This window comes from Ipomoea triloba, chromosome 11 (assembly GCF_003576645.1).
Source record: "Ipomoea triloba cultivar NCNSP0323 chromosome 11, ASM357664v1".
NCBI classification, from domain to species: Eukaryota; Viridiplantae; Streptophyta; class Magnoliopsida; order Solanales; family Convolvulaceae; genus Ipomoea; species Ipomoea triloba.
In genome coordinates, this window is record NC_044926.1 from 5,519,502 (window position 1) to 5,545,104 (window position 25,603).

General features: G+C 33.4%; 3 protein-coding genes across 3 annotated transcripts; 2 read left to right on the forward strand and 1 right to left on the reverse strand.

The window, feature by feature from the left end:
• The first annotated feature begins 3,186 nt into the window (after positions 1–3,186).
• LOC115997133 (pollen receptor-like kinase 1) lies at positions 3,187–6,476 on the forward strand. The gene is made up of 3 exons (XM_031236637.1): positions 3,187–4,338; positions 4,784–5,494; positions 5,607–6,476. The coding sequence occupies exons 1-3, from the start codon at positions 3,528–3,530 to the stop codon at positions 6,185–6,187; spliced, it is 2,103 nt and encodes a 700-aa protein (XP_031092497.1). The 5' UTR covers positions 3,187–3,527; the 3' UTR covers positions 6,188–6,476.
• Positions 6,477–6,818: 342 nt separating this feature from the next.
• Positions 6,819–12,362, forward strand: LOC115997134. Its single transcript, XM_031236638.1, has 15 exons — positions 6,819–7,118; positions 7,262–7,299; positions 7,725–7,762; positions 8,047–8,140; positions 8,245–8,350; positions 8,441–8,511; positions 8,855–8,924; positions 9,372–9,434; positions 9,890–9,961; positions 10,067–10,168; positions 10,375–10,449; positions 10,862–10,978; positions 11,329–11,445; positions 11,572–11,628; positions 11,924–12,362. The coding sequence occupies exons 1-15, from the start codon at positions 6,900–6,902 to the stop codon at positions 11,978–11,980; spliced, it is 1,296 nt and encodes a 431-aa protein (XP_031092498.1). The 5' UTR covers positions 6,819–6,899; the 3' UTR covers positions 11,981–12,362.
• A 7,330-nt stretch (positions 12,363–19,692) lies between these two features.
• LOC115997528 lies at positions 19,693–20,625 on the reverse strand. Its single transcript, XM_031237101.1, has one exon. The coding sequence runs from the start codon at positions 20,540–20,542 to the stop codon at positions 19,925–19,927; it is 618 nt and encodes a 205-aa protein (XP_031092961.1). The 5' UTR covers positions 20,543–20,625; the 3' UTR covers positions 19,693–19,924.
• Between the last annotated feature and the right edge of the window lie 4,978 nt (positions 20,626–25,603).

Genomic DNA, 25,603 nt, shown 5'->3' on the forward strand with positions numbered 1-25,603 from the left:
GCGATGAGGGGTCGTTAACGCTGTTATTTTTTTTATTTTATAAAAAAATTATAAAACGGCGTCGTATTGGACACAGGTTCACATTGCGTCATAACAACTGAGAACATCTGAGATGGATTTGGATTGATTGACTTTTGAATTATTGAATTCATTTTGAATTGGATTTGGATTTTGTGTTTAAATGTTTGGCTCTACATGGACTTCATTTTGTGGGCCCAATAATTTTGAATATCTGAAATGGACTGGACGGGTTAAAAAAAATTAAAAAAATTATGGAATAGTGGGCTATCGTAATAGTTTAATCGTTTATGGCATAACTTCGATCGGTAATTATGAAAGATGGAGTTGCAATGTGTTGATACTTTTCCTAAGAATAACTGAAATTGATTATCCTGAGACTGTGACTTCAACCCCTAGAGTATAATATTTTTTTTCTCTATTTTTACGAAATTCAATGTTGATTTGTTTAACATTTTTATCTATTCTCATAAATTTTAATGATAATTTAACAATTATGTATTGACATTATGTTTTTTGAAAAGACTGTATTGACATTATTATTCACCTAAGCAAATATATATAGCATTCACCTCATTGATGAACATATATAGGATTTGTTCAATACAATATAATGGGATTTGATTATATAAAATATTTTTAAAATACTCATAATGACTAACATATTTTTAAAAAATCATAAAATATTTTTTTTCTTAATAAAATAATATTTTTTGAAACAAAAAGCAGATGAATGATATTGTTAAAAAGTTCGGAACAACATCAATCTACTCGAGTGAAAAAACGGAGTCTCATTCTCCTTGGTCATCACGATTACTATTTCATATAGTATAATGAATCTCGCAGTCAACAATTAAAACAACAAGAGATAGACAATTCTGGATTATAGAACCCACTTACTAAGTATCACCCGTGCTGGAACTCAACATATTAGAATAGAGATTAAGCTAGACAATCGGTCTCCACTCTAACATGTGCTAAATTATGCTCTTTAATTCATGTGAGTGTTTCTTGAACTGCCATTGTTTTCGTCATTAAAGGATCTAGAATGGACCATTTTTTGCCACTTTGAAGACACCTTGGGTAGACCTCACGATAAAGTTATGTAGCTATAAAAATTAAGTATGCCATACTGAATAAAGTGTTAAATCAATGACATATTAGAATTACTAGTAAAGGTCCATTTGAAGTTACTAACAATTAATTTTCCATGTCAATATATATTTTTTATTTGAGGCATTTTAATCATTAAATATGTATAAAATATATCAATCTAGTGTCTACATTATTATTAGAAAAAGAAAATAGGAGAAAAAAGAAAAGAAAAAGAAAAGGGTTTACCTTGATAATCTCCTGTACGCAAAAAAACTGCAAAAATGTTGGAAAGCTTTTCACCATTAGTNGTTCTAGGAGACCTGAAATGTGTGAATGTGGAGGTTTCAAATTGTGAATATGGAGTATAGAATTTGTGAATGTAGAGTTATGAATGTGTGAATCTGTAGTAGAGTTAACAGAGTTCTAGCAACTTGTAGCCGTGTAATGTGTGAATGTGGAGTTCCCAAGTTGTGAACATGGAGTATAGAACCTGCGAATATAGAGTTTTGAATGTGTGAATGCATAACAATGGTATTATAGTTACTAAACACAGCCCTGTAATGTGTGAATGTGGAGTTTTCAAATTGTGAATATGGAGTATAGGGTCGATGAACGTATAATTTGTGTTCTGTTGCGATGAGGGGTCGTTAACGCTGTTATTTTTTTTATTTTATAAAAAAATTATAAAACGGCGTCGTATTGGACACAGGTTCACATTGCGTCATAACAACTGAGAACATCTGAGATGGATTTGGATTGATTGACTTTTGAATTATTGAATTCATTTTGAATTGGATTTGGATTTTGTGTTTAAATGTTTGGCTCTACATGGACTTCATTTTGTGGGCCCAATAATTTTGAATATCTGAAATGGACTGGACGGGTTAAAAAAAATTAAAAAAATTATGGAATAGTGGGCTATCGTAATAGTTTAATCGTTTATGGCATAACTTCGATCGGTAATTATGAAAGATGGAGTTGCAATGTGTTGATACTTTTCCTAAGAATAACTGAAATTGATTATCCTGAGACTGTGACTTCAACCCCTAGAGTATAATATTTTTTTTCTCTATTTTTACGAAATTCAATGTTGATTTGTTTAACATTTTTATCTATTCTCATAAATTTTAATGATAATTTAACAATTATGTATTGACATTATGTTTTTTGAAAAGACTGTATTGACATTATTATTCACCTAAGCAAATATATATAGCATTCACCTCATTGATGAACATATATAGGATTTGTTCAATACAATATAATGGGATTTGATTATATAAAATATTTTTAAAATACTCATAATGACTAACATATTTTTAAAAAATCATAAAATATTTTTTTTCTTAATAAAATAATATTTTTTGAAACAAAAAGCAGATGAATGATATTGTTAAAAAGTTCGGAACAACATCAATCTACTCGAGTGAAAAAACGGAGTCTCATTCTCCTTGGTCATCACGATTACTATTTCATATAGTATAATGAATCTCGCAGTCAACAATTAAAACAACAAGAGATAGACAATTCTGGATTATAGAACCCACTTACTAAGTATCACCCGTGCTGGAACTCAACATATTAGAATAGAGATTAAGCTAGACAATCGGTCTCCACTCTAACATGTGCTAAATTATGCTCTTTAATTCATGTGAGTGTTTCTTGAACTGCCATTGTTTTCGTCATTAAAGGATCTAGAATGGACCATTTTTTGCCACTTTGAAGACACCTTGGGTAGACCTCACGATAAAGTTATGTAGCTATAAAAATTAAGTATGCCATACTGAATAAAGTGTTAAATCAATGACATATTAGAATTACTAGTAAAGGTCCATTTGAAGTTACTAACAATTAATTTTCCATGTCAATATATATTTTTTATTTGAGGCATTTTAATCATTAAATATGTATAAAATATATCAATCTAGTGTCTACATTATTATTAGAAAAAGAAAATAGGAGAAAAAAGAAAAGAAAAAGAAAAGGGTTTACCTTGATAATCTCCTGTACGCAAAAAAACTGCAAAAATGTTGGAAAGCTTTTCACCATTAGTCTCCGGCCTTTCTTTGTCATTCCATCTGTTTTATCCTTAATTAAGCACTAATCTCTCTCTGTCTCTCTCTCCCCCAATCCTCCTTAGGGGACACACGTACACAACAAAGGAGAAAAAGACAGAAGAGAATAGCGCCTAATCAAACCTTTTACAAACAGACAGAGAGACACAGACACAACCCCTCCCCTCGCCTGAACAAAACTCATCCCATGTTGTTCAATTCGCGAGAAAAGGGGGCAAAATGAGAAGATTAATGCTTCAGAAATGCCGTCAAGATTGAATTTTTCCCACCGCTTTTTTCTCTCTTTCTTTAGTTTCGATTCCCCGTCGCGATAGTTAGTTGGGTTTCCTTAAGATTGTGATGATCAGGGTCGCGTACGTTCACGCGCCGCCGCAGACGGCGGAGGCGGCGGCGAAAATAGGCGGACGACGGCGAGGGAATGTGGGTGTTCCGTCAATTGTTGCGCTTATTGCTGTGTGGTTGTTTTCGTCACCCGCATGGGCTGTGTCTTCGACGTCGCCGCCGTTAGCTAGTCGCGTTGAGCGAGAGGGGGACGCTCAAACGCTCGCCGGCGCCGCCTCCGCCGCCGCTCTGATGGAATTCAAGAATTCCCTGGTGTCGGGTCCCACCGGCGCGTCCGTGGAGCGCGTGCTTGTGTCCTGGAACCTCTCGACCAGCCCCTGCACCGGGAACGTCGGGAATTGGTTCGGCGTGCGGTGCTTCAACGGCGACGTGAACGGGCTCCAGCTAGACAACCTGAACCTCGCCGGCGACATCGACGTGGAGGCCCTGGTGCCGTTGCGATTCCTCCGAATTTTAAGCTTCGAGCACAACAACTTCGAAGGGTTGATGCCGGATTGGAAAAAAGTGGGCGCCCTCAAGTCTCTATTCCTGTCGAATAACCGACTCTCCGGCCAGATCGCCGACGATGCTTTCTCCAGCATGGGTTCTTTGAAGAAAGTCCATTTGGCTAACAATAAATTCACCGGAAAAATCCCCACCTCCCTGGCAACCACCGCCAGACTCCTGGAGTTGAGGCTCGAAAACAATGCCTTCACCGGTCAATTGCCGGAGTTCCGCGCCGGACTCAATGTGTTCAACGCCTCTAATAATCAACTCGAGGGACCAATCCCTCCAGCTCTATCTTCCCTGGATCCCTCTGTATTTTCCGGTATGAACATTCCAATTTTATGTAACATAATATTATTTAATTTTGAGTTACCATGAAAACTCATAGCCATTACTAAGGATATGTATAGCTATATAGGTAAATTTTACCTAATGACCCTAACTGATAAAACACCATGTAAAACAGCCTAAGATGTGTATAAATGACTGACTCAAACCAAGAAAATTAATAGACAGTGCCTACTAAGTAATATTGTAGTTATGAAGTTAATAGCTAATCAAATTAGCTAGGGTTGTTCCCTAACACAATATTATTTGTTGGGCTCCTAACCTAATGGCCTTCTTGATTTAATTCGATTAATTATGAACAATTTAAACTGATTTAGTGAAATTTAACTAATACATACCATCATTTTTGTTTATCTCTTCGCTACTATAAAAAATACATTATTTATTGGGATACCAAATTGAATGATGCATTAATGCAGGCAACAAGGGACTATGCGGAAAGCCTCTAAAGTCCAGTTGTAAGGCCCCTCCTCCAAAACCGTCTCCCCGTGCCGCCGATGCTGAAACTTCATCGTCGTCATCCAATCTGTCTAGAATCCTAATGATTGTAGCAATATGCTTATTGGTCGTGGCAATACTCATCTCACTCCTCATCCTTTCTCGCGCCGGCGCCGGCGGCCAAGAAAACTCCCAGGCCCTCGACCCCTTATGCTCGCCCTACAACGCCGCCGCCCCTGCCAGCCCCGCCTCCGGCGCCACTACCACGACGACGCGCGCATCGCCGTCGCCTGATAAGGCGGCGGGAGGCGGCACCCCGACCACGAACAGCAGCTCCAGAGCCGGCGAAGCGGCGGGCGCGTCCCCGGCGGTCGGAAAGTTGGCGTTCATGAGACCGGACCGGACGCAGTTCGATCTGCAGGATTTGTTGAGAGCTTCGGCGGAGGTTTTGGGCACCGGAAGCTTGGGGTCCTCCTACAAGGCCGTGCTTATGGACGGGCAGTCCGTTGTGGTGAAGAGATTCAAGCATATGAATCTTGTTGAAAGAGAAGACTTCCATGAACACATGCGACGCATAGCTCGGCTTGAACACCCCAATTTGCTCCCTCTCGTTGCCTATTACTACAGAAAAGAAGAGAAATTGTTGATCTCCGATTTCATGTCCACCGGTAGCTTGGCTGCTCATCTTCACGGTAAGTAAACATCTCAGTTCAGTTAAGTGCACCAATCAATTCAATTAAGTTGCTCAACTTTTTAATACATCCTTTAGTTAGACTGTTAGATTTGATAACTACAATAATGCAGGCAAAGCAAGCAAAGAATCAGGGCTAGAGTGGGCTAAAAGATTGAAGATCATCAAGGGAGTGGCGAAGGCACTAATGTATCTTCACAGGGAGCTAGCAACCCTAGTTCTTCCACACGGCCATCTCAAATCCTCCAACGTCCTCCTCGACAAATCCTTCAACCCAATCGTAATGGACTACGCCCTAGTCCCGGTGGTCAACCCGGACGACCTCCCAAACCTCCTCGCCTCCTACAAGTCGCCGGAGTACACCAATCTCCACCGACCCACCAGAAAAACCGACGTCTGGACCCTCGGAGTCCTCATCCTCGAAACCCTAACCGCCACGTCACCCGCCAAGTACCAGGACTCCCAGTTCCGGACCTGGATCAGCTCCATCGCCGCCCGAGACGCCGAGCCGGACGACCGAGCCGAAACCATCTTTGACTCAAAGATGGCCGCCGACGCCAAACACAGCAAAGGACAAATGCGAAAGCTCCTCAAGATCGGCGTGGCTTGCTGCTATGAAGATCCCGAGGACAGGTTGGAGTTGAAGGACGCCGCTGAAAAAATCGAAGTTTTGAAGGAGAGGGACGATCAATGAATTGAACTTAATTGCATTATTATATTGCCCCAGTTCATAACTAACTTTAGATGCATATATGATTCAGCATTTTATATGTATAGTATAATTACCATACTATATGTACGTGTATTCTAAGTGCTAACCCGGCCTATTGTATGTATGTATATATGTATGCCCTTAGTTGCAAGCTAAGTTGAATGCAACCAAAATAGTTGGAGTAGTAGATTTAATTTTCTAGCTTTTCAATGTATATATGTTTTTTAAAGAACAGAAATGCTACAAAAAACCATTGAATAATATTTGTACCTACTCCAACTACAAAATCTTTCGTGTAATGTACATGCTATGATTAATTAATTATTCAGTTATAATACACTATATAAATCAAGACTCAATCAGTTATAATACACTATATAAATCAAGATTTTTAGAGCAATTATAAGAATGCAATATAATGGGTAGCTGATTTTTCTCTACTTCGCTTTCTTGATACTCAATAAAATTGTTAATGTAGATAGTAGATTTATAAATATATCTTAAAGTGTGATATTTTATTCAATTATTATTTTTATTTGGTTTCTTTTTGAAGTTTAATATATTAGGTTAAAAGGTGAATATTGAAAAATGATGATGATATTAGTCATGAAAAAAGCAAAACCTTATCTGATGCAGAGGAAGGGGACTGTGCAGTGAGTAAATTTACATCCGCTTCAGAATTGAGATCAGAGAGATGGTCGTTGCAACCGCAGTAACGGTTCAGTGTTCTTCCTCTACAAACCCCCTCCTAAGTACTCGCCGCCGCTTACATTTGCCGTGCGCTTCTCCCTCCGCCGCCGTTATCACTAAAAATTGCTTCATCGCCTCTAAAATCTCAACATTTCATCGAATACGCTGCTGCTCCGATTCATCATCTTCTTCGTCGCGCGGTTTTGGCTCCAACGACTCAAAGGTATCATCATATCGACTCCTATATGATTCCGAGAGCAATTCCGTATTCTCCTATGCTATATTGGTGTATTTCCGTTTTTGTTCTTATGAATTGAAGAATAAATAGTACTGTAGTATTCAATAGCTGATACTGCTCAACCTCAGGTCAAGAAGAAATCTTCAACCTCCAGAAAGGACTCTAGGTGCTCCTACTATCTCTGCACTTCCTTTTATGTTTTGGATTATGGAAATTCTCCCAATTTACACACTGAAGATTTCAAGAAAAAAAAAAAGAAAAAAGTAAACATCATTTGAAGGCCAATTCGGATTTTATATTTTGCGCGATAAAATGTTGTTTTGGCACAACGGATGTTACTCTTAAGTCTTAGCCAAGTTTGTTCTGTTTTTTAAGCATCAGAACTTTGGGCATTTGTGTGATACGGTGTACTGTTGAAGAAGAATAACTCAAATCTGCTATTTGTATTATTCTTCTTCTTTTCTTTTGAGAACACTATTTTTCATTTCTCTTATTTACTTATGAGTAATGTATGTATTTTGAAATATAGATGGTGACAATCCATTTAACTTATTGTAACTATTTGAAAAATATTGTGGTTGTTTGTGACAGGAAACCTCCTTCTCAAAGATCTGGTTCTGACCTTAATCGTAAGTGGTTGTTCATACCTGGCATATTATGTAATTTCTTTTAGTATGATTGGTATTCTAGAAGTTTAAAGGCAGATAAATTTGACTTTTGAGGTGTTTTGATATTGATAAAGTATAGTAAAGGAAGAAAGTTCACTTTTAGAGAAGCTGGGCTGCATGTTTAGGAAATTAGAATGTACATAATTTATGCCAGAGAGAGAAATATTCCCCTTAATGTGATGCCTCATTGGGTTCCTTGTTTGAATCATGCCATATTTTCAAGTCATTCTTTTTCCCCATTGCAGAAGCACCTAGTCTAAATCCCCAAAACAATGTGTTGAAGTCAACAAACAGTGTAACGGATATCGAGTTTGAGGAAAGGCTGCAAGCGATTAAAAGGTGTCTCTACAATTCAACTCGTCTTTTAAGTAATTATGTCGCCAGCAACAATTGAATTTTGAAATAATTGTTTAATTTTACCAGTACTTGCATAAATTGATTAGGTCAGCACTTGAGCAGAAAAAAGTTGAGGAAGAGAAAAAATTTGGAGCAATTGACTATGATGCTCCAGTTGAGCCCAAAAGTAGTACTGTTGGGCTAGGTACTAAGGTAGCATTCCTGACTGATGCCATTCCATACCAGTGTGAAGCACTTCACATGAATATTGATCAAGAATAGCAACATCATGGAATTGTACAGATCGGAGTAGGAGTTGCTGTTGTGGTGTTTGGATTGGTGTTTGCCCTTGGTGACTTTCTTCCCTCTGTAAGGTGTGGTTTATATGTTCTAGCTGGACAGAATTTCTTAAATTTCGATTGGGACATTAGCTAGTCTAAAATTTCTAGAAACTTTCCGAAATTTCATTATGTCCTTGAGTTGTAATGTTCCATTTAATTTTTCTGTATATCAGAAATTAAAAAAAGAAATGAAATGAGACTAATAGGTGGATGCTACATCCTGATAGCCGTGCTTCATAAATGTGTTACTGCTGGATGGAATACTGAACTCCTTTCAACATCCCGTTTCCAATTTTATTATGTCTTCTTTAACTCATCATATCCTGTAATTGTTTTTGAGCCAAATATGATCCTAATATGCCTTTTGGATGTCTAGTGTTAAGCCCACAAAGGAAGTCATCACAGCTGATAAGAAAATTTCAGAAGAGGAGAAAGCAAATCTTCAGGTAAAGTGTATGACATTAATTGAATCTCATTTAAAGTCTTCGTATGTACAAGCATACTTTGTTTAGTTGAGTTGGTTGTTCCTGTCAAGGGGATCAAGCTATATTGGGAAATGATATAACTTTTATATCACCCTTATCCATTTCTTTATGCTTTCAGTATCAGTTTTCTAAGCCTAGAGAGTTGCCAAGTCCTTCCTTCTTAGAGAGGAAGTTTGCATGTCCCTTGAGAGATACTACAAATGCAATTTAGGATGCATTCTTTACCAAGCTATAGGGGTTGTATTGTTTGCTTCTCTATTTTGCATAATTTGTATTTTATTGTTTCCAATGGAAAATTCTTTTTATTCTTTTCCTAGTTCTCCATCTATCCTCTTATAAATTATATTCTGTTTTAAATATTATTATCCCTGCAGATAATTAAGACATCATCCTTAATTGTTTTTACAGAAGAGGCTGAAGCAATTTGAGGACACCCTTGCTACCAACCCAGAAGATCCAACTTCCCTCGAAGTTAGTTGTGATCTTCATCTTGTAATTCTATAGTGCAAAGTTCCACCTTGATTTGCCACATCAAGATACAACATTCTTTTATTTCCTTGTTGAATGTTTTAGTTTACATTCATTCAGTTTGGCGATGTCTGTTAATCACATTGAGAGTAGATAAAAATAAGAATTACTTATTGATTAAATAAAAAAGAGTTGAATCTCATCCTTGTAGCTCTTGTTTAGTGCCCTAGCTCAAGTTTTGAATTGGCATTTATGAAGATGCAGTAATTTTTCTGCTTTTTAGATGATAAATTACAGACCATGGTATTCTGCGTTTTCCATCTCTAATATGGGACTTCTTAAAAATCTTCTTTTGCACAATTGCCTTGATCTTGTGATGTACACTACAAAATATTTCACATTTATTTCCTTTAATATTTTGTGCCAATGGATTCACAATCTATTGTGGATGTTTGCAGGGGGCAGCTGTGACCTTAGCAGAACTAGGAGAGTACACTAGAGCGTCCTCTCTGCTCGAGAATTTGGCGAAGGTTTGCTATGTCTAAGCTTTTTTATTTTGGTTCACAAAGGAAATTTGCCATTTACATATCACAAAATGCTGATGCTACTTAAGAAATCACTTGCTGAGATTGCAGAAGAAGACAGATGACCCTGATGTTTTTCGTTTGCTTGGAGAAGTTAAGTATGAACTTGGAGATTATGAGGGCAGTGCTAGTGCTTATAAAAGTTCTGCAATGGTCAGTATTTTAATCTATGGGTTCCCTTCACATATTTCAGCATGATTACTGCTGCAAAATACCACCACATTTGTTGTTAGTACATATACAGTGCTGGTGTAATTCAGCACTAGGTTTTGCTGATAACATATGTGCAGCATGTGCTAATGTTTTTAAATTCAGCATAGTTTCTTTAAGCTATTAATCCTTTCATCATTTCATTATAGGTATCAAAAACTACTGATTTTGAAGTTCTCCGTGGCTTAACAAATGCACTGCTTGCTGCCAAGAAACCTGATGAGGTTGGTCTACTTACTATACTAATAGCTACTGTATTATTTATTATTTGTAGTACCACTATTTAAGAAATAAATTGTTAGAATCTAAGATTGGGCCAAGGTCACTCAACTAGGTTGTAATGCACATGGGTCAAACCACACTTAAAAGACTAAATCCAATCAATTAGCTAGTCTAATCCATGACCTTATAAATCAATATGTTTCTCTCTTATTTTTGAATGTGGGACTCTTAAAATAAATAAATAAGAACTCTTTGGACACAATACTTTTTGGGATTGGAGGTTTGCTTAGTATTGGTTTGTCAAGTACTAAATAAACTGTTTATTTGTAGATGCATTAATTAATTTGAGTTGTATATATGTTTTGCATACCTCAAGGAATAACTGTTCATATGATACAAATACTTCTTTTGTAGGCTGTTCAAATGCTTCTGGCATCTCGTGAACACCTAAATGAAGAAAAACCATCTGGTGGTAATGATGGATCTGAGAGCAGTGACACCAAATCTAGTTCACAAGTGGATCCAATTCAAGTAAGGCCTACTTTTTATGGCACTGATTAAACATCTAATATCCGTGATACTCTTGATTATGGATCTATATTGTCTTTACATCTTGTATAGTTTGCACAGTATAATAAGCATCATTTTTCTACCACAGAAGAGAGAAAGAGAAAGAGTTCTTACTGGGAAAAGACCGTTAGTCTGTCTATAATATCACCTGCCTGTTTATGTTTAATTTAATTCCTAAAATGAAATGTTCTGACCATGTTAATCTGGCAAAGAATCTTTTGTTGTACTCCAAAGTTGAATTGCTATTTAGAAAATTAAGTAACATACACAAATTAAGGATTAAACCCAGCAATTTTGTTTTGGTTTAATAGGTCGACTTGCTTCTTGGAAAAGCCTACTCAGATTGGGGGCATGTCAGTGATGCTGTAGCTGTTTATGATCAAATCATCTCTAGCCACCCTGACGATTTTAGGGGCTACCTAGCAAAGGTTCTTTCTATCTTTTCTTGATACTATCTTATTGACCAGCCTCACAGTTGAACAACTATTTGCATTATGCATTATAGAAATTCAAGATTTATGCCAGACTTTGCTTATTAATCTTTGTTTCTGCAGGGGATCATTTTGAAGGAAAACGGAAGTGTTGGAGATGCAGAGAGAATGTTCATCCAAGTAAGTATATGAATGTTATGGAGTCAGTCAGTCACACACGAACTCCATTACAAGTTAGCCTTACGTTACATGATAGCTAAATATGAGATAAAGCCACGCTGACCTAACCTGTATGTGATCTTGGAGTATTTGCATCACCCCTAGATGAAACGTTTTCTGCTTTTTAAGTAGTCATCGCATTCCTTGCAATACACTCTAAAAGTAGAGCGCTCATCACATATTAAACATTATAGGATGTTCCTCAGATCTTGATTTTTGCATATCAATATATCATATCTACAACTTGCTGCAACAGGCACGGTTCTTTGCACCCAAGAATGCGAAGGCACTTATTGATAAATATTCGAGGTGACAGACTATTGCAGTATGAACCCCTGCATCTTTGTTTGATTGACGCATTCCTAAGGAATGATTTCTGGTACCACTCATTTCTCCATGTCTTTGGCCACATGTAAAATGCCATCGGCTATCAGGATAAGTCCAGCACCAAAATCATAGCTCCTCTGAATTTTTGAAGTTAATACATTGGAGGTGAGAAATTTGCAATATAGTTACAACTTTAGAAGTGATTCCTGTAAGAAAATCTAAACTTATAACATAGACTCACATCTGTACAGAGTTGGCTAATTGTGAAGTAAAATTTTCACATGCGCCATGCTATTGCTTGTGCAATCCCCATAATTTAATGTGCCCGTTAGATGTAATGTAATGTAATCTTTTGTTTTGTTTTTTGATTTTTTTTTTTGTTTTTGTTTTTGTTTTTGTTTTTTGTTTTTTGTTTTTTGTTTTTTGTTTTTTGTTTTTTTTTTGTTGTTGTTGTTGTTTCAAAATTAAATATCTATATTGAAAGAGCTTTGGACCAAGTTTTTCTTTGAATAAGAGTCATGCAACCTTACAGCACGATTGGAATACAATAAAGATTAATAGAATAAAGATTAGTCTCATAATAGTGAGAATATCATGTTTCATATAAAAATATTAAGAGTGCTTCAAATTTTGTGTTTGAATGGAGTGTCATTATCATATATGAGCTATTCTAGGATTCCAAAGTGGCCTCAGTGATTAAGGCAAGAAGTTTGGTCTTAACCCATTTAGTAAAATAATCAATTGTCACTATTATGTATCTTTTCAGGTTCAAATACAAAATACATTATATATTACAGTAGACTATTTTTGATAGACTACATATGATACTTAGGGGCGGAGCAAAAAATATACTTGAGTAGAAAAATGTAAAATTTTAACACTTTGAAATGATAATAAAAATATTTACGACAAAATATGAAACATAATCAATTAGATAAAATAATTTGAGTAGAAAAGACACTATATTCATAAATACTTTTTAATTTTAATTTCTTTTACTTACATGATCAATAAGTTTTTCTATATTATTTCAAATACGATGAAATATAATATAAACTTGTATATACATTAGTTAAATTATTCATAAAAAGTAGATTAAAAGAACATTTAATTAGTGTTGTGATGCAGGGATGACATGGGTAAAATGAAGGAGAAAAACTAAAGGCAAGTGTTGCTAGTGAGATTTAATATTGTGGCATAAGCTATTTAACATCATGTTTAAAGTTTCAACCGACTAAACTATCAAACATTTAGTAATTTATACATAAATATGAATTTTATTTATAAGTTAATGCTATATATGTATGTATGTATATACTGATACTGATAAATATGGAGGCAATATGGAGACAAGAATGTAGAATAAAAAGGTGTATTATTGTAAGAGCGTAAAAACCCGAAGTGAAATACATGAGTGGGCTCGAGCCAATCTAAGCTACCTCGAGCGGTCGGCAGTAGGCTAACAAGGCTCCGAGGTAATGAGGCTGATCGTGTCTCCCGGTCTCCAAAAAGTCCCCTCTCTCTTCCATTAATGTGATATATATAAGGGGGTGGGGTGGGGGAGGGGACAACTACCCCCACTGTGGCTCCACCATTGCATCATTTGTTTCTTTCATGGCTTAAGAAGACGAGATCAATCCAAAATCTTAACGGAAGGTGGAAAAAGAGAATGTATAAATTGATTCCTTTTACTTTTTTATTTTCTAGATCAATTTTAAGTTTAAGTTAATATTAGCCATATTGACAACTCAAAATTAAAAACAATAACACTTACATATAATACAAAAATTAAATTTATTATTACTTTATAACTTGAGAATTGGGATCAAACCAAAAATACACCTTTCTCATTAATTAATTAATAAAATAGAATCAAATAACAGGTACGTACCATACTAACCAACTAGATTTGAAAGCAATAGAAAACGGTAGTACCGTGGTACCAAAAGTGCCGCCCATATCAACAAGTTGGTATATATAATAATTAATTAAAAATAAATTATAAAGTATAAACCAATAATGTTGTAATAATGAGCAGCTAGGCAGATCATCTAGCTGGTCACTACCACTCCTCATCATATTTATAATAATTTAATAATATCTAATCATCAATGAACAAACAATATTCTGAGATCAAGACATGGATGTAACAATAACACCCTTTTTCATTCAAATTTTTTGATTGGGATGGCAATATGGATTGGATTTGTCTATCAACAATACCTATAATTTTGATTGGTATACATAAATTATGATTTTTTTTTCCTATTTAATCTTGAAATGTCAACCACCTACTAGGCTACTAACCGAGAAAATGAAGTTTAGATAGAATTATACTAACTATTATAAATGACAAAATATGTGAAATATGAGCGATGTATGTTAACTCAAGACAGTGAAAAGCGTTTGAATTGCTTAAACATTTAGAGTTTATGTTTTTTTTTTTTCTGTTTGATTTAGTATTTTGTCTTTTAATTCGATTTATTGGTTCACTCTTTACAGCTTAGTTTAGAGTTTAGTATTTACGGTTTAAGTTTAAGAATTTTTTTTTTGGGTTTAGGTTTTAGAGTTTATCTAGAAATGCATCCTATATTGTTAACAATTGCACTCTATACCAAAAAAAAAAAAAAAAAAAAAAAAAAACCCTTTTGAAGTTGAAGAAAATTACCAGAATGTAATTGTAATTTTTCTCAAATTGCATTAGATTTGTTAAATTATTCTAGATGTTCTAGATGGGGGACTGAGATTGGTTATTAATTTTCTCTTAAGAATAAGGGCGGATCCAATAATCTTTTTCAATGGGGCGAGATATTAAAACTAATGAGATAATAAAAAAAATTTAGAAGAAAAAAAATGAAATTTTAAAAAATCAGGACACTAAAATATACCTTACTATCTAAGCTAGTTCATCATTTGGTTAAATTTATGTATATTTAGTAGTTATAGACGTTTATTGTGTATATATATGGAGCCTATACATACAACATATATAAACGGGAAGGGGTAAGGGTGGGGAAGGAGGAGCTGCTCCCATTGTAGATACGTCCCTACCTAAAAACAAGTTCTCATGTGAGTGCCCATATAAATACACAACATTCAATTTCTCCATCATTATGAAACTAATAGAGATTCCTTAACTCATAGCTTTACATACTACTTGTCTTAACTCTCAAGGGTTCACTTTATTACAAATATTTAATTGATGAAATGGTAGCAATGTCATTGTAATGCCGCGTGGAAGCTAAGTGTAAACAAATACTCTTGCATGCTAGCAACTCACTTATGGATAGAATTAGTCAATTCGATGTACAATAAACGCAATATGACTATGAGATTATAAATAATCATCCTAATAATAACAACAATAATAGCAAAAGCAAATGATTATACAATCATAGCAACTAACAAGCACTCATCATGCAATAATCAAATAATTTTAGTCAAGTCAAGCAATTAATTAGCTAAATTGTCTCACTTATCCTTTTATTATACTTTTTTTAATGTACCAATCGATTATATTATTGATTCTAAAAAATAATTTATTTTTCTTTTATACTAGCCTAGTCTTAAACTTTTTATCATCTTAATTAACGTCAAGCTATTTTTCTACAAGACCACCTCTATAATATCGTCACTGCAGAAAAGTTTAACAACCAAGTTCGCTGTGGATGGATTGATGTGAGCCTACATGGGCAGCTCAGTTGGTCACAGGAGTAAAGTTTGGAAATAATGACCCGGGATTGAGTTTTATCAACGACAGTGTGGGAGCAGCCTCTCAAAGTGAGGAGGACTCATTGTGTTCATCTGAGTTACCATTGTTTATATCCCTCACATATTTTGTCAGATCGAGACGTGGATGGTCTATGGAGTTGGAGATACAACCTTTATGGTAACGATGGATTGATGTGCCGTGATTCCTCGATCCACGGACACCAAAAGATAGAATCATGAGTAAAATACAAAATATTAATATCCATGCTAAAATTTGGATATCTAAAAATTTATATGTTTGAATGCATGTTGCACCTTTTTTGGTGCTAATAAAAGAGCTGTGTGTGTAACATATTGCAAGCTAAAGTGAAATGGATTAATAACACTTACAACATGTTTGGTTCAGATAATGAATTTTCAAGGAATAGAAATGTTATTTCATGCGATATGGTATAAATAAGGAATAGAATATGAATTATATTCCATTGGGATTGTTTGGTTCGCTAAAGAAATAATTTTTAGAAATTATATTATCGTATTTGATTAGTTTAAAAAATAAGTATTCAAAAGACATAAATGTCTTTTACATTGAATGTTATATATGTGTGTGTAAACAATAATAATAATAATAATAATAATAATAATAATAATAATAATAATAATAATAATAATAGGGAAAATAGTGGTTTTAGCTCATCAATTATATCCATATTGTAGGTTCGGTCCATGAATTATTACCATACACATATTTTTTTCCTTTAATTATGTGTAAAGTGACAATTTTAGTCCACCACTAACAAATTATGTTAATATTAATAATGCATTTTAAATTTCAAATTATTGAAGGATACCTTAGTCATTTTTTATACCATTTTGTATTAAATAATTAATTAGTCGTTCCTTTCAAAAAAAAAAATTAATTAGTCGTTAAGTTTTACAAACACATTTTTTTACTATTGGAGTGTAGCTAATTAAAAATTCAAAATTGTTTTGTTGGTTTCTAAGTTTACTAAATATTATTAGTTGAAATAAATATTATGAATTTAAGTATGTTGTTGTTTTCATGTCAATAAGTTGGAGTGAGTCTTCAATTTATAAGCACTTTCAAATTATATGTCATTTCCATTTTTCTTTTGTAAAAAAAAAAAAAGAGTAACGGTTCTACCACAATTGCATTTTAATTTTCCATTTGCAACAAGACATCACAAAAATAAGCATATTAGATCATAGCAAATCTTCATTACAAATGAAGAAAATAAGTATATATGAATATTTAGTTGAGGGAATTTCAGAGAACTTTATGAAATGACTAATGTCTTTTAATAATTTGAGAATTTGAAGTGTAATGTTAATTTTTAGCTATACTCCAATGGTAAAAAATTGTGTTTGTCAAACTCAATTATTAATTAATTATTTAATACAAAATGATAAAATAAAAAATGACTAAGGTGTCCCTCAATAATTTGAAAATTTAAAATACATTGTTAATATTAACATAATTTGTTAGTGGTGGACTAAAATTGCCACTTGCTCACTTTACACATAATTAAAGGGGAAAATTTGTGTATGAAAATAATTCATTGACCGAGTCTACAATATACGTATAATTAATGTACTAAAATCGTCATTTTCTCATAATAATATTGTTATTATATATATATGTTCAATTAAGAATAAGATCCTCCTATAAAAAATGAAGACGGATCTCAGTCGTCCATCATGGTTTATCAATGGTTAAAAATTTTAGTAAAAAAATGTGGGGTCAATTTTATAGTTTTTAAAAACTTTTAAATTTTTAATATTTATAAAAAGACTCTCAACTTTATTTCATTTTTTTTCAAAACTCTCGACCGTTGATCTATCCAAATGAATGGATTAGATCAATCATCACGATTAGAAATGACTATTGCCCTTACAAAGAGAATAAATCATTCACAAGAATGTTATTCATAGCAATAAAATGTTAAAATAAACAATAGAATGGGTATATTATTTCTGACTTATTTTATGAAGCAAACGTTGCTGTTAAGGATGTTACTTAAGAGAGTGAGGACAATTTTGTGAATTAATATAGTGGTGAAGCACATGCGAAATAATTACGTAGCAGTCACAGAGACAGTGCACGGCAATCCACACAGTTAATACAAAGTAAGAAAGTGGAGTGAATAATGAAAGGCAGTCATGTGACCAATTGACCAAATATTACTACTTATTAATCATCATCTGACTGTTAACGTGCGCCTTGCGATTTTGCCGGAAACTTGTCCGCCGGTCAATTTTCCGTACGGACACTTTGCACCGTCCAGTTAATCTTCCCACCAGGTAAAGCCCATAGTATATCTCTAATTTATTTAATCTTCAATTTATAAAAATGTCCACAACGAGGGTTATTCAATGGTACACCTTGAGTAAGATTTATTTTGTGACCTAGCTAATAAAAGATCACATTGTAATTTATTTTAAGAGTTAATATCACAAATGGTCCTCTGACTATTGGGGTAGTACTCCTTTTAGTCCTCGATTTTCAATTCGACCACAAATGGTCCTCTGACTTTTATTTTTGACCACAAATAGTCCTCTGTTAAAATTTCTGTTAAATAGGTGTTAAATCTAGGGGTAATATCGTCAAATTGGTTAATATTATTATGATTACTTCTTTTTGATAATTATATGACAATATAATTAATTTCAAATATTAATAAACATTAAGTTAATAAATATAAAAACAAAATGGACGTGACAAATTACATAAATGAACAAATTAAATAAAAATTCATGATTAATGTCCGCAATTTGTAATTGATTAATTATATTAATTCAACGGTGGCGGCCTTCAGTTATGTCCCAAACAAAATGTTTGATCGATTAATGAAGAGTGAAAAATATTAATCGGCCATGAACAACCATGAAAATAATGGAAGCAAGGTTTTTGAAAAAAAAAATTCCATTTTAATCTGTTGGTTAAATTAAATCAGATAGCTCTAATATTAAATCTTCATTTTGTACGCATAATTACGAGATATAAGGTGCATTATTTTTTATTTAGGAGTATTTATATTTGTTAATTGTTTCAATTATGCTTGTTGGTGAAAAGTTCTAAACATTTTTATTTTATGACCATTATATATATCAATTTGACGATAATACCCCTAGATTTAACACCTATTTAACAGAAATTTTAATAGAGGACTATTTGTGGTCAAAAATGAAAGTCAGAGGACCATTTGTGGTCGAATTGAAAGTCAAGGACTAAAAGGAGTACTTCCTCAATAGTCAGAGGACCATTTGTGGTATTAACTCTTATTTTAATTTGAAATTGTTAAATCAAAGTAGTAGTAGTAATAATAATCATCATCAACAACAACAACAACAACAACAACAACAACAACAACAACAACAACAACAACAACAACATGCATTAAGTACATTTAAAGTAAATATGTTTAGAAAAATTAAAAGTAAACCAACAATCTTAAGCTTGACTCATGGTAACTATTGTTATTGTACAAATTAAGTTTCGCTTTATTTAGATTATATTAGTCATAGATCGATTGAAGAGACAAATTTTGCTCTGGTCAAATATACACAAATAATTTGTACATATAATGTTAACATCGTGTGAGTTCATCTAATGTTTTCTAAATTCTTAAAATTGTCGTGTATGCAATATATTGAATGACAACCAATTCATTAGCTAAACGTTTCGGTGGATGACGAGCTGAGACTGCACCAACAAACTCTTCACTTCATTAATAGTACATATCGGTTAACTACACAATCCGATCCATGCCATCATCTTACACTCAACCGTTATCCCAAGTTAGAAACATGCGTTAAATCGATCTCTTTTGTCGAGCAAGGGATAATCTTAGATAGGAAAAAGATGTGAAATTACATTGTTATCTATCCTTGTGTTACACGGAGACTTAAATGCATATATAACGGATCGAAGAACCAATTTGAGTAAAACTTGCAAGCACATAATAATATAGTAATGCAAAATATTGTTTATATAGTTTGAGGAAGGTTTATAGTTATACAATTCCAAGTAGTATAGTAGCAACAGGTAGCTAGCTAGCTACTATGTAACACCATGTACTACTATATGTTATGTTGCTCTGATCTGATCTGTGTGCATTCAGAGAAAGGAAAACAAAAATAAAAATAAAAACTTTTTTTAACTTGAAAGTAAAAATGGTGCAGCTTTTGAATTGATTAATTATCTGCACATTTGAGTTTGGGGAGGAATTCCGGCGGCCGGATGATGGGCATGGGCGTCAGGGGAATAGCAGGTGGTGTTTGCTAACTCGCCCAAATCGTGAAGCTGAAAGATGGGTTGTTGTTGCGGCGGCGCCGGAGGCCTCTTGCCGTCTTGTTGTTGCACCGCCTTGAGGATTTTCTCGAAAACGGCGAATTCGCAGGGGATCTTGAGGATCCCTTCTGTCTGGAACCCGAACTCTTCTTCTGCTTCCCTGAGCAATACGCCGAACAGGTCGTGTGCGAGATACTCCGTCGGGATTACGAACCGCTTCACCTCGCCGGACTTCTCCACGCACTGCACCGCCAGGCACCCCTTCGGGACCGCCGCGTCGCCGCCGCCGCCGGCCGCCGAGACGTCGCTGAAGGACAGGGTTTTCTTCAGGAACTTGTTGATGCTCTTGCCGGTGCCGGTTTTGGTGGTGGCGGTATCGGCGGTGGCGTTGGCGGCGGCGCTGTTGGTGGCGGCGAGCTTCTTCCATTTCTTGAGGAGCTGTCGGAGCCTGACGATATCTCTGATCTTGTTAGAGCTTCCGGCGGGGGTGGCTGATAACAGCAACTTCTTTGAGTTCTGATCCATTATGTTCTTCAATTCTTGTTGTATTTGCAGTTGCCTGGCAACAATATTTATAATGAATTGAAAGAGCAGTGACCCAAAGTGATATATGTGCGTGCGTGCTTGTCGATCTGAATATGTATGAAACTGGCTTTACATATATATAGAGCCACCAGCTTGGGGTGTTTATTTATTTATTTTATTTTAATTTGGGATGGGGAGTGGGTGTGGGGAATTTACTGTATACAGTACTTATTAGTTATTTCTTTCCTCAAGGCAAAATCTCTTGCTCCAGGCGGACCAGGCATCCTAACTCCGATAGGATTGTGATAGTACTAATTTTTAAGTATTAGGGTGTGTTTGGTAACCCGTAAAATGACTTCCGGAAAATGTTTTTCGAGTTTTCTGTGTTTGACAACGTCAGGAAAATGTGGTCAACGGAAAATGTTTTCCGTTGACCAAGGAAAATCAATTCATTTTTCCGAAAAATGACTTACGGAATTTTTTTCCGTAAGTCATTTTACGGAATCACCAGAATAGCTGTTTCGCATGTTTTCGACCAAAACCAAGCCATATCACCCATGACCATGGACCAAGGAGGTGGGGAAACCGTCGGAAACCTTTGCTACATTTTTTTATTTTTTTATACATTCTATTTTTTTTTATTAAATACCATTATTTTAATAACTAGTATAATTTTTTATATTTTAAATAAAACAATTACAATATTTAATTATACAATTCTATCCATTTTCCAGAAAATGAACCAAACACACAAAGACAGTTTTCCACAATACATCCAAACACTGGAAATGAAACTGTTTTCCGGAAAATGACTCATTTTCCAGAAAACATTTTCCAGAAGTCATTTTCCTGCTTTCCAAACGGACCTTATACTCAATTATTACTATTGTTGTGTAATTATATACTCAAAATATAGTAATTATTTTATGAAATTTAAAAATAACTAAAAATATTTTTAAAAAATAAACAAAGAATAAAAAATTGGTTTGACCGATGACTAGTAAGTATGACAAATAAAATGGGACATAAGGAATATATTATATTATATTTATATAATTATATGTAATATACTAATATTTATATGTACTATGTAGTAGTATTTAATTTGGACTTTTTTCAAGTTCTGATGTATGAATATTTGATATTTTGGTTAAGAACTTAACATTTGAACAATTTAAATTTTAAGTATTGTTTAATGTTTTTAATTATTTTGTACTAGTTGTATGTGAGATGAATGGATATTTAAATATAACAATTTGTAAATTAATTGTATAATTTAAATAAAATATGATTTTATAATGTAATAAGAAATTGAGAAGTATATTAAAAATATATAAGACAAGTGGGCAATTATATTCTCGCCTCCAAAAAATTTCCACGGGGATAGGGATGGGGATGGTCCCCATCCCCATCGAGAATTGGGCCAGAGTCAGAAAATAGGGGATGAATTTGAGGGTGGGGAAGGGTGCCCTATTCCTCGCCCGTCCTGTCCCGTCCTATTGTCATTCCTATCAACAGATATTATTTGGTAATTATATCATCTCCATCAAGCTATTAACTAATTAATATAGTTTTGATACTTGAATCAAGATACTTAAACATGTAATTTATAACCTTTTTTTTTTAGGAAATGTAATTTATAACTTATGAATATCATATCATTTATATTTTGATCAACTAAAGTTTCAATATATTACATACACCAAGAAATCTTTTTCATAAGAATTCCCACTTGTATGTAGTCTTATTATTTATTAAAGGAAAAAGTGTCAAATAGGCCACTGAACTTAACGCTTTTGTGCAATTAGGCCATTGAACTTAAAAAGTGTGCAATTCAACCATCAAACAAGTAAAATTTGTGCAATTGGACCATTTTTACAAAAATTTTTTGGTAAAATCCAATTATATTACTAACGTATATGTATTAAGAGTGGCATTTTCTTCTACTATACTAGTTGGGAGTCAATATTGAAATGTTTTTAACTCAAATTGAATTAAAAAGTTTTGTAAAAATGGTCCAATTGCACAAATTTTTCTTGTTTGATGGTTGAATTGCACACTTTTTAAGTTCAATGACCCAATTGCACAAAAGCGATAAGTTCAGTGGCCTATTTGACACTTTTTCCTTTATTAAAAATATATCTTCAAAATAATAATAAATAAATATTATATTATAATATTTTAATGTACAACTTAATAGCTAATTTTATAGTCAGCCTAGTTCAACGCCTAATAATTTTTACTTCTAATTTTTTGGTTTATCAATGTACAGTAAGCATTAAAATTTTGTGTCTCTCTGTAAGTGGAAAAAGGATTTCCATAACAAGGCATGGAAATGTGAATAAAAAATTAAAATTTTATAAAGATCAAAGAATGTAGTAACGTAATGTTTAACATTATGTAGATCTTAGCATGTATGTATCTATGTATAGTACGCCTCGGATCGGTCAGTCGGTCACTATAGGCCTATAGTGTCTAAGTGCCTTCATTTTTCTAACCTATCTTAATCATAATAAATATTATAATTATTGATAATTAATAATCTCGAAAATGATCCAATGTGCTTATTAAATGACTTGAAATATCTATCTTCTTATTATCAGAATGCAGTTTTTGTATCTTTGTTCAAAGTAAAATTCCGTCGCCCACAAGCTTGCACATTCTGATAAGACAGGATAATAGAGGTACCATGGTGTGTTCTAAAATTTTTGCTCTTTTCCAATCTTGTCAACAACAAATAATTTAAATTTTTATACTTCTATTTTTTTTAGTTACTGGGAATAAAAACGCATAGATAGAACTACACATATATTGTGACAAAGTCACTTCAATAACATTCGCTATGAGGAGTGAGCGTAATCCATTTGGTGGAATCTCTATAATTTGAAAGCCAAGGTGAGAAGCCTATGAACGAATTGCCATCCAATCAACACACTTATTGACCTCCCAATGCGCATGCTTAACGCTAAACTAGATTTTTGTAATTTTATTTATCTATCTTCCTTGTATGAAAAAAGGAGGCATAAATTCATTATAGATCAAAATGATTGGACTTTTCAAAAATTAAAATTGAACTTTAATTTTCTCTACTTTTAAAATTTTAAAATGGTAAAAAAATAATGCTTAATTAGTATTCCTTATTAGTAAGTATCAAAGGGATTTATTGTCCTTAGAGCACTTCCCACCTTGTTAACAAATTTAAAATAAGTTCATAAGTTTGATTTTGCTAGTTGTTGTAGGATGGGAATCTTTATTAATGAAAAAAAATCAAATTAAATTAATTAGATCAAGAGTTTCTTGAATATATAATTTAATTTGGAAAGAACATGTAGTAAAATGATTGCATTTAATTAATATACTGTATGCTATCCCATCTATGATTTGTTACGTTGCTTGACTTAGAATAAATTTAATTTATACAAAAATTGACTTTGGGGTTTATAAATGGAATAATAAACATAAGAACAATACTTTTCTATGGGATTAACAATAATTTAACTTTATACTGCAAAAAACCTCTTGGTGATGAGCATGTCCGCGTTTCTAATTCATTTTTAATTATAGGTCAAATTAATAATAAACATTTCGAAGTCGTTAATGTAATTTTTTAAAAAAGAGGTTTTCAAACTTTCCAATTAAAAGAAAATTGGTCTAAAAGAAATGTGGGTTCTCTCATTCTTTGCTTCAATCCTATATACCCCTATTTTTTCTATTGTATATTAGTATATTACATGCCCTTATAGTGTATTATTGTTAATTATTCAACTAATAAACAATTAATATTGATTAATATTTAAGAAAAAAAATTATAAGCCAAAGACCTTGTGGTTAAGTGGCATCCGGTGTCCCGATTAACACTCTCACATGAATGATGGGAGTGGGTTCGAACAGTAGAGGCAATTGTTGACTCATTCCATTCTACTTCGATTTAACATTTAATTAGTCAACCCCTAATATGAAAATCAAATATATGTTTAAAATTTTCTTATTAAAAAATTTAAAAGGGAGGAATGGATTAAAATGTAAATGCATTATTGCTTTTGATATTAATTTAATTCCCTATTCCCAATGCCTTTTGTGCTTTCACTTAAAAAAAAAAAAAATCTTAATACATTTCATTTAGTAGAATGGACATGGGTTATATGCACTTATGCCAAGTTGCTAACCCCAACGAATTCCCATGTGAAATGCCTATTCTTTATTTCCCTTTCACTTGATTTATCCACCCCACCCCCACCACCCCTCNGCCATCCAATCAACACACTTATTGACCTCCCAATGCGCATGCTTAACGCTAAACTAGATTTTTGTAATTTTATTTATCTATCTTCCTTGTATGAAAAAAGGAGGCATAAATTCATTATAGATCAAAATGATTGGACTTTTCAAAAATTAAAATTGAACTTTAATTTTCTCTACTTTTAAAATTTTAAAATGGTAAAAAAATAATGCTTAATTAGTATTCCTTATTAGTAAGTATCAAAGGGATTTATTGTCCTTAGAGCACTTCCCACCTTGTTAACAAATTTAAAATAAGTTCATAAGTTTGATTTTGCTAGTTGTTGTAGGATGGGAATCTTTATTAATGAAAAAAAATCAAATTAAATTAATTAGATCAAGAGTTTCTTGAATATATAATTTAATTTGGAAAGAACATGTAGTAAAATGATTGCATTTAATTAATATACTGTATGCTATCCCATCTATGATTTGTTACGTTGCTTGACTTAGAATAAATTTAATTTATACAAAAATTGACTTTGGGGTTTATAAATGGAATAATAAACATAAGAACAATACTTTTCTATGGGATTAACAATAATTTAACTTTATACTGCAAAAAACCTCTTGGTGATGAGCATGTCCGCGTTTCTAATTCATTTTTAATTATAGGTCAAATTAATAATAAACATTTCGAAGTCGTTAATGTAATTTTTTAAAAAAGAGGTTTTCAAACTTTCCAATTAAAAGAAAATTGGTCTAAAAGAAATGTGGGTTCTCTCATTCTTTGCTTCAATCCTATATACCCCTATTTTTTCTATTGTATATTAGTATATTACA

Excerpts from the sequence above, each read along its gene's own strand:
- LOC115997133 (XM_031236637.1), top strand. The coding sequence starts at position 3,528 with ATGATCAGGGTCGCGTACGTTCACGCGCCGCCGCAGACGGCGGAGGCG. Across the intron at positions 4,339-4,783 it reads GGATCCCTCTGTATTTTCCG|GCAACAAGGGACTATGCGGA; the intron begins GTATGAACATTC and ends GCATTAATGCAG. Across the intron at positions 5,495-5,606 it reads CTTGGCTGCTCATCTTCACG|GCAAAGCAAGCAAAGAATCA; the intron begins GTAAGTAAACAT and ends ACAATAATGCAG.
- LOC115997134 (XM_031236638.1), top strand. The coding sequence starts at position 6,900 with ATGGTCGTTGCAACCGCAGTAACGGTTCAGTGTTCTTCCTCTACAAAC. Across the intron at positions 8,925-9,371 it reads AGGAGAAAGCAAATCTTCAG|AAGAGGCTGAAGCAATTTGA; the intron begins GTAAAGTGTATG and ends TTGTTTTTACAG. Across the intron at positions 10,450-10,861 it reads CTGCCAAGAAACCTGATGAG|GCTGTTCAAATGCTTCTGGC; the intron begins GTTGGTCTACTT and ends CTTCTTTTGTAG.
- LOC115997528 (XM_031237101.1), bottom strand. The coding sequence starts at position 20,542 with ATGGATCAGAACTCAAAGAAGTTGCTGTTATCAGCCACCCCCGCCGGA.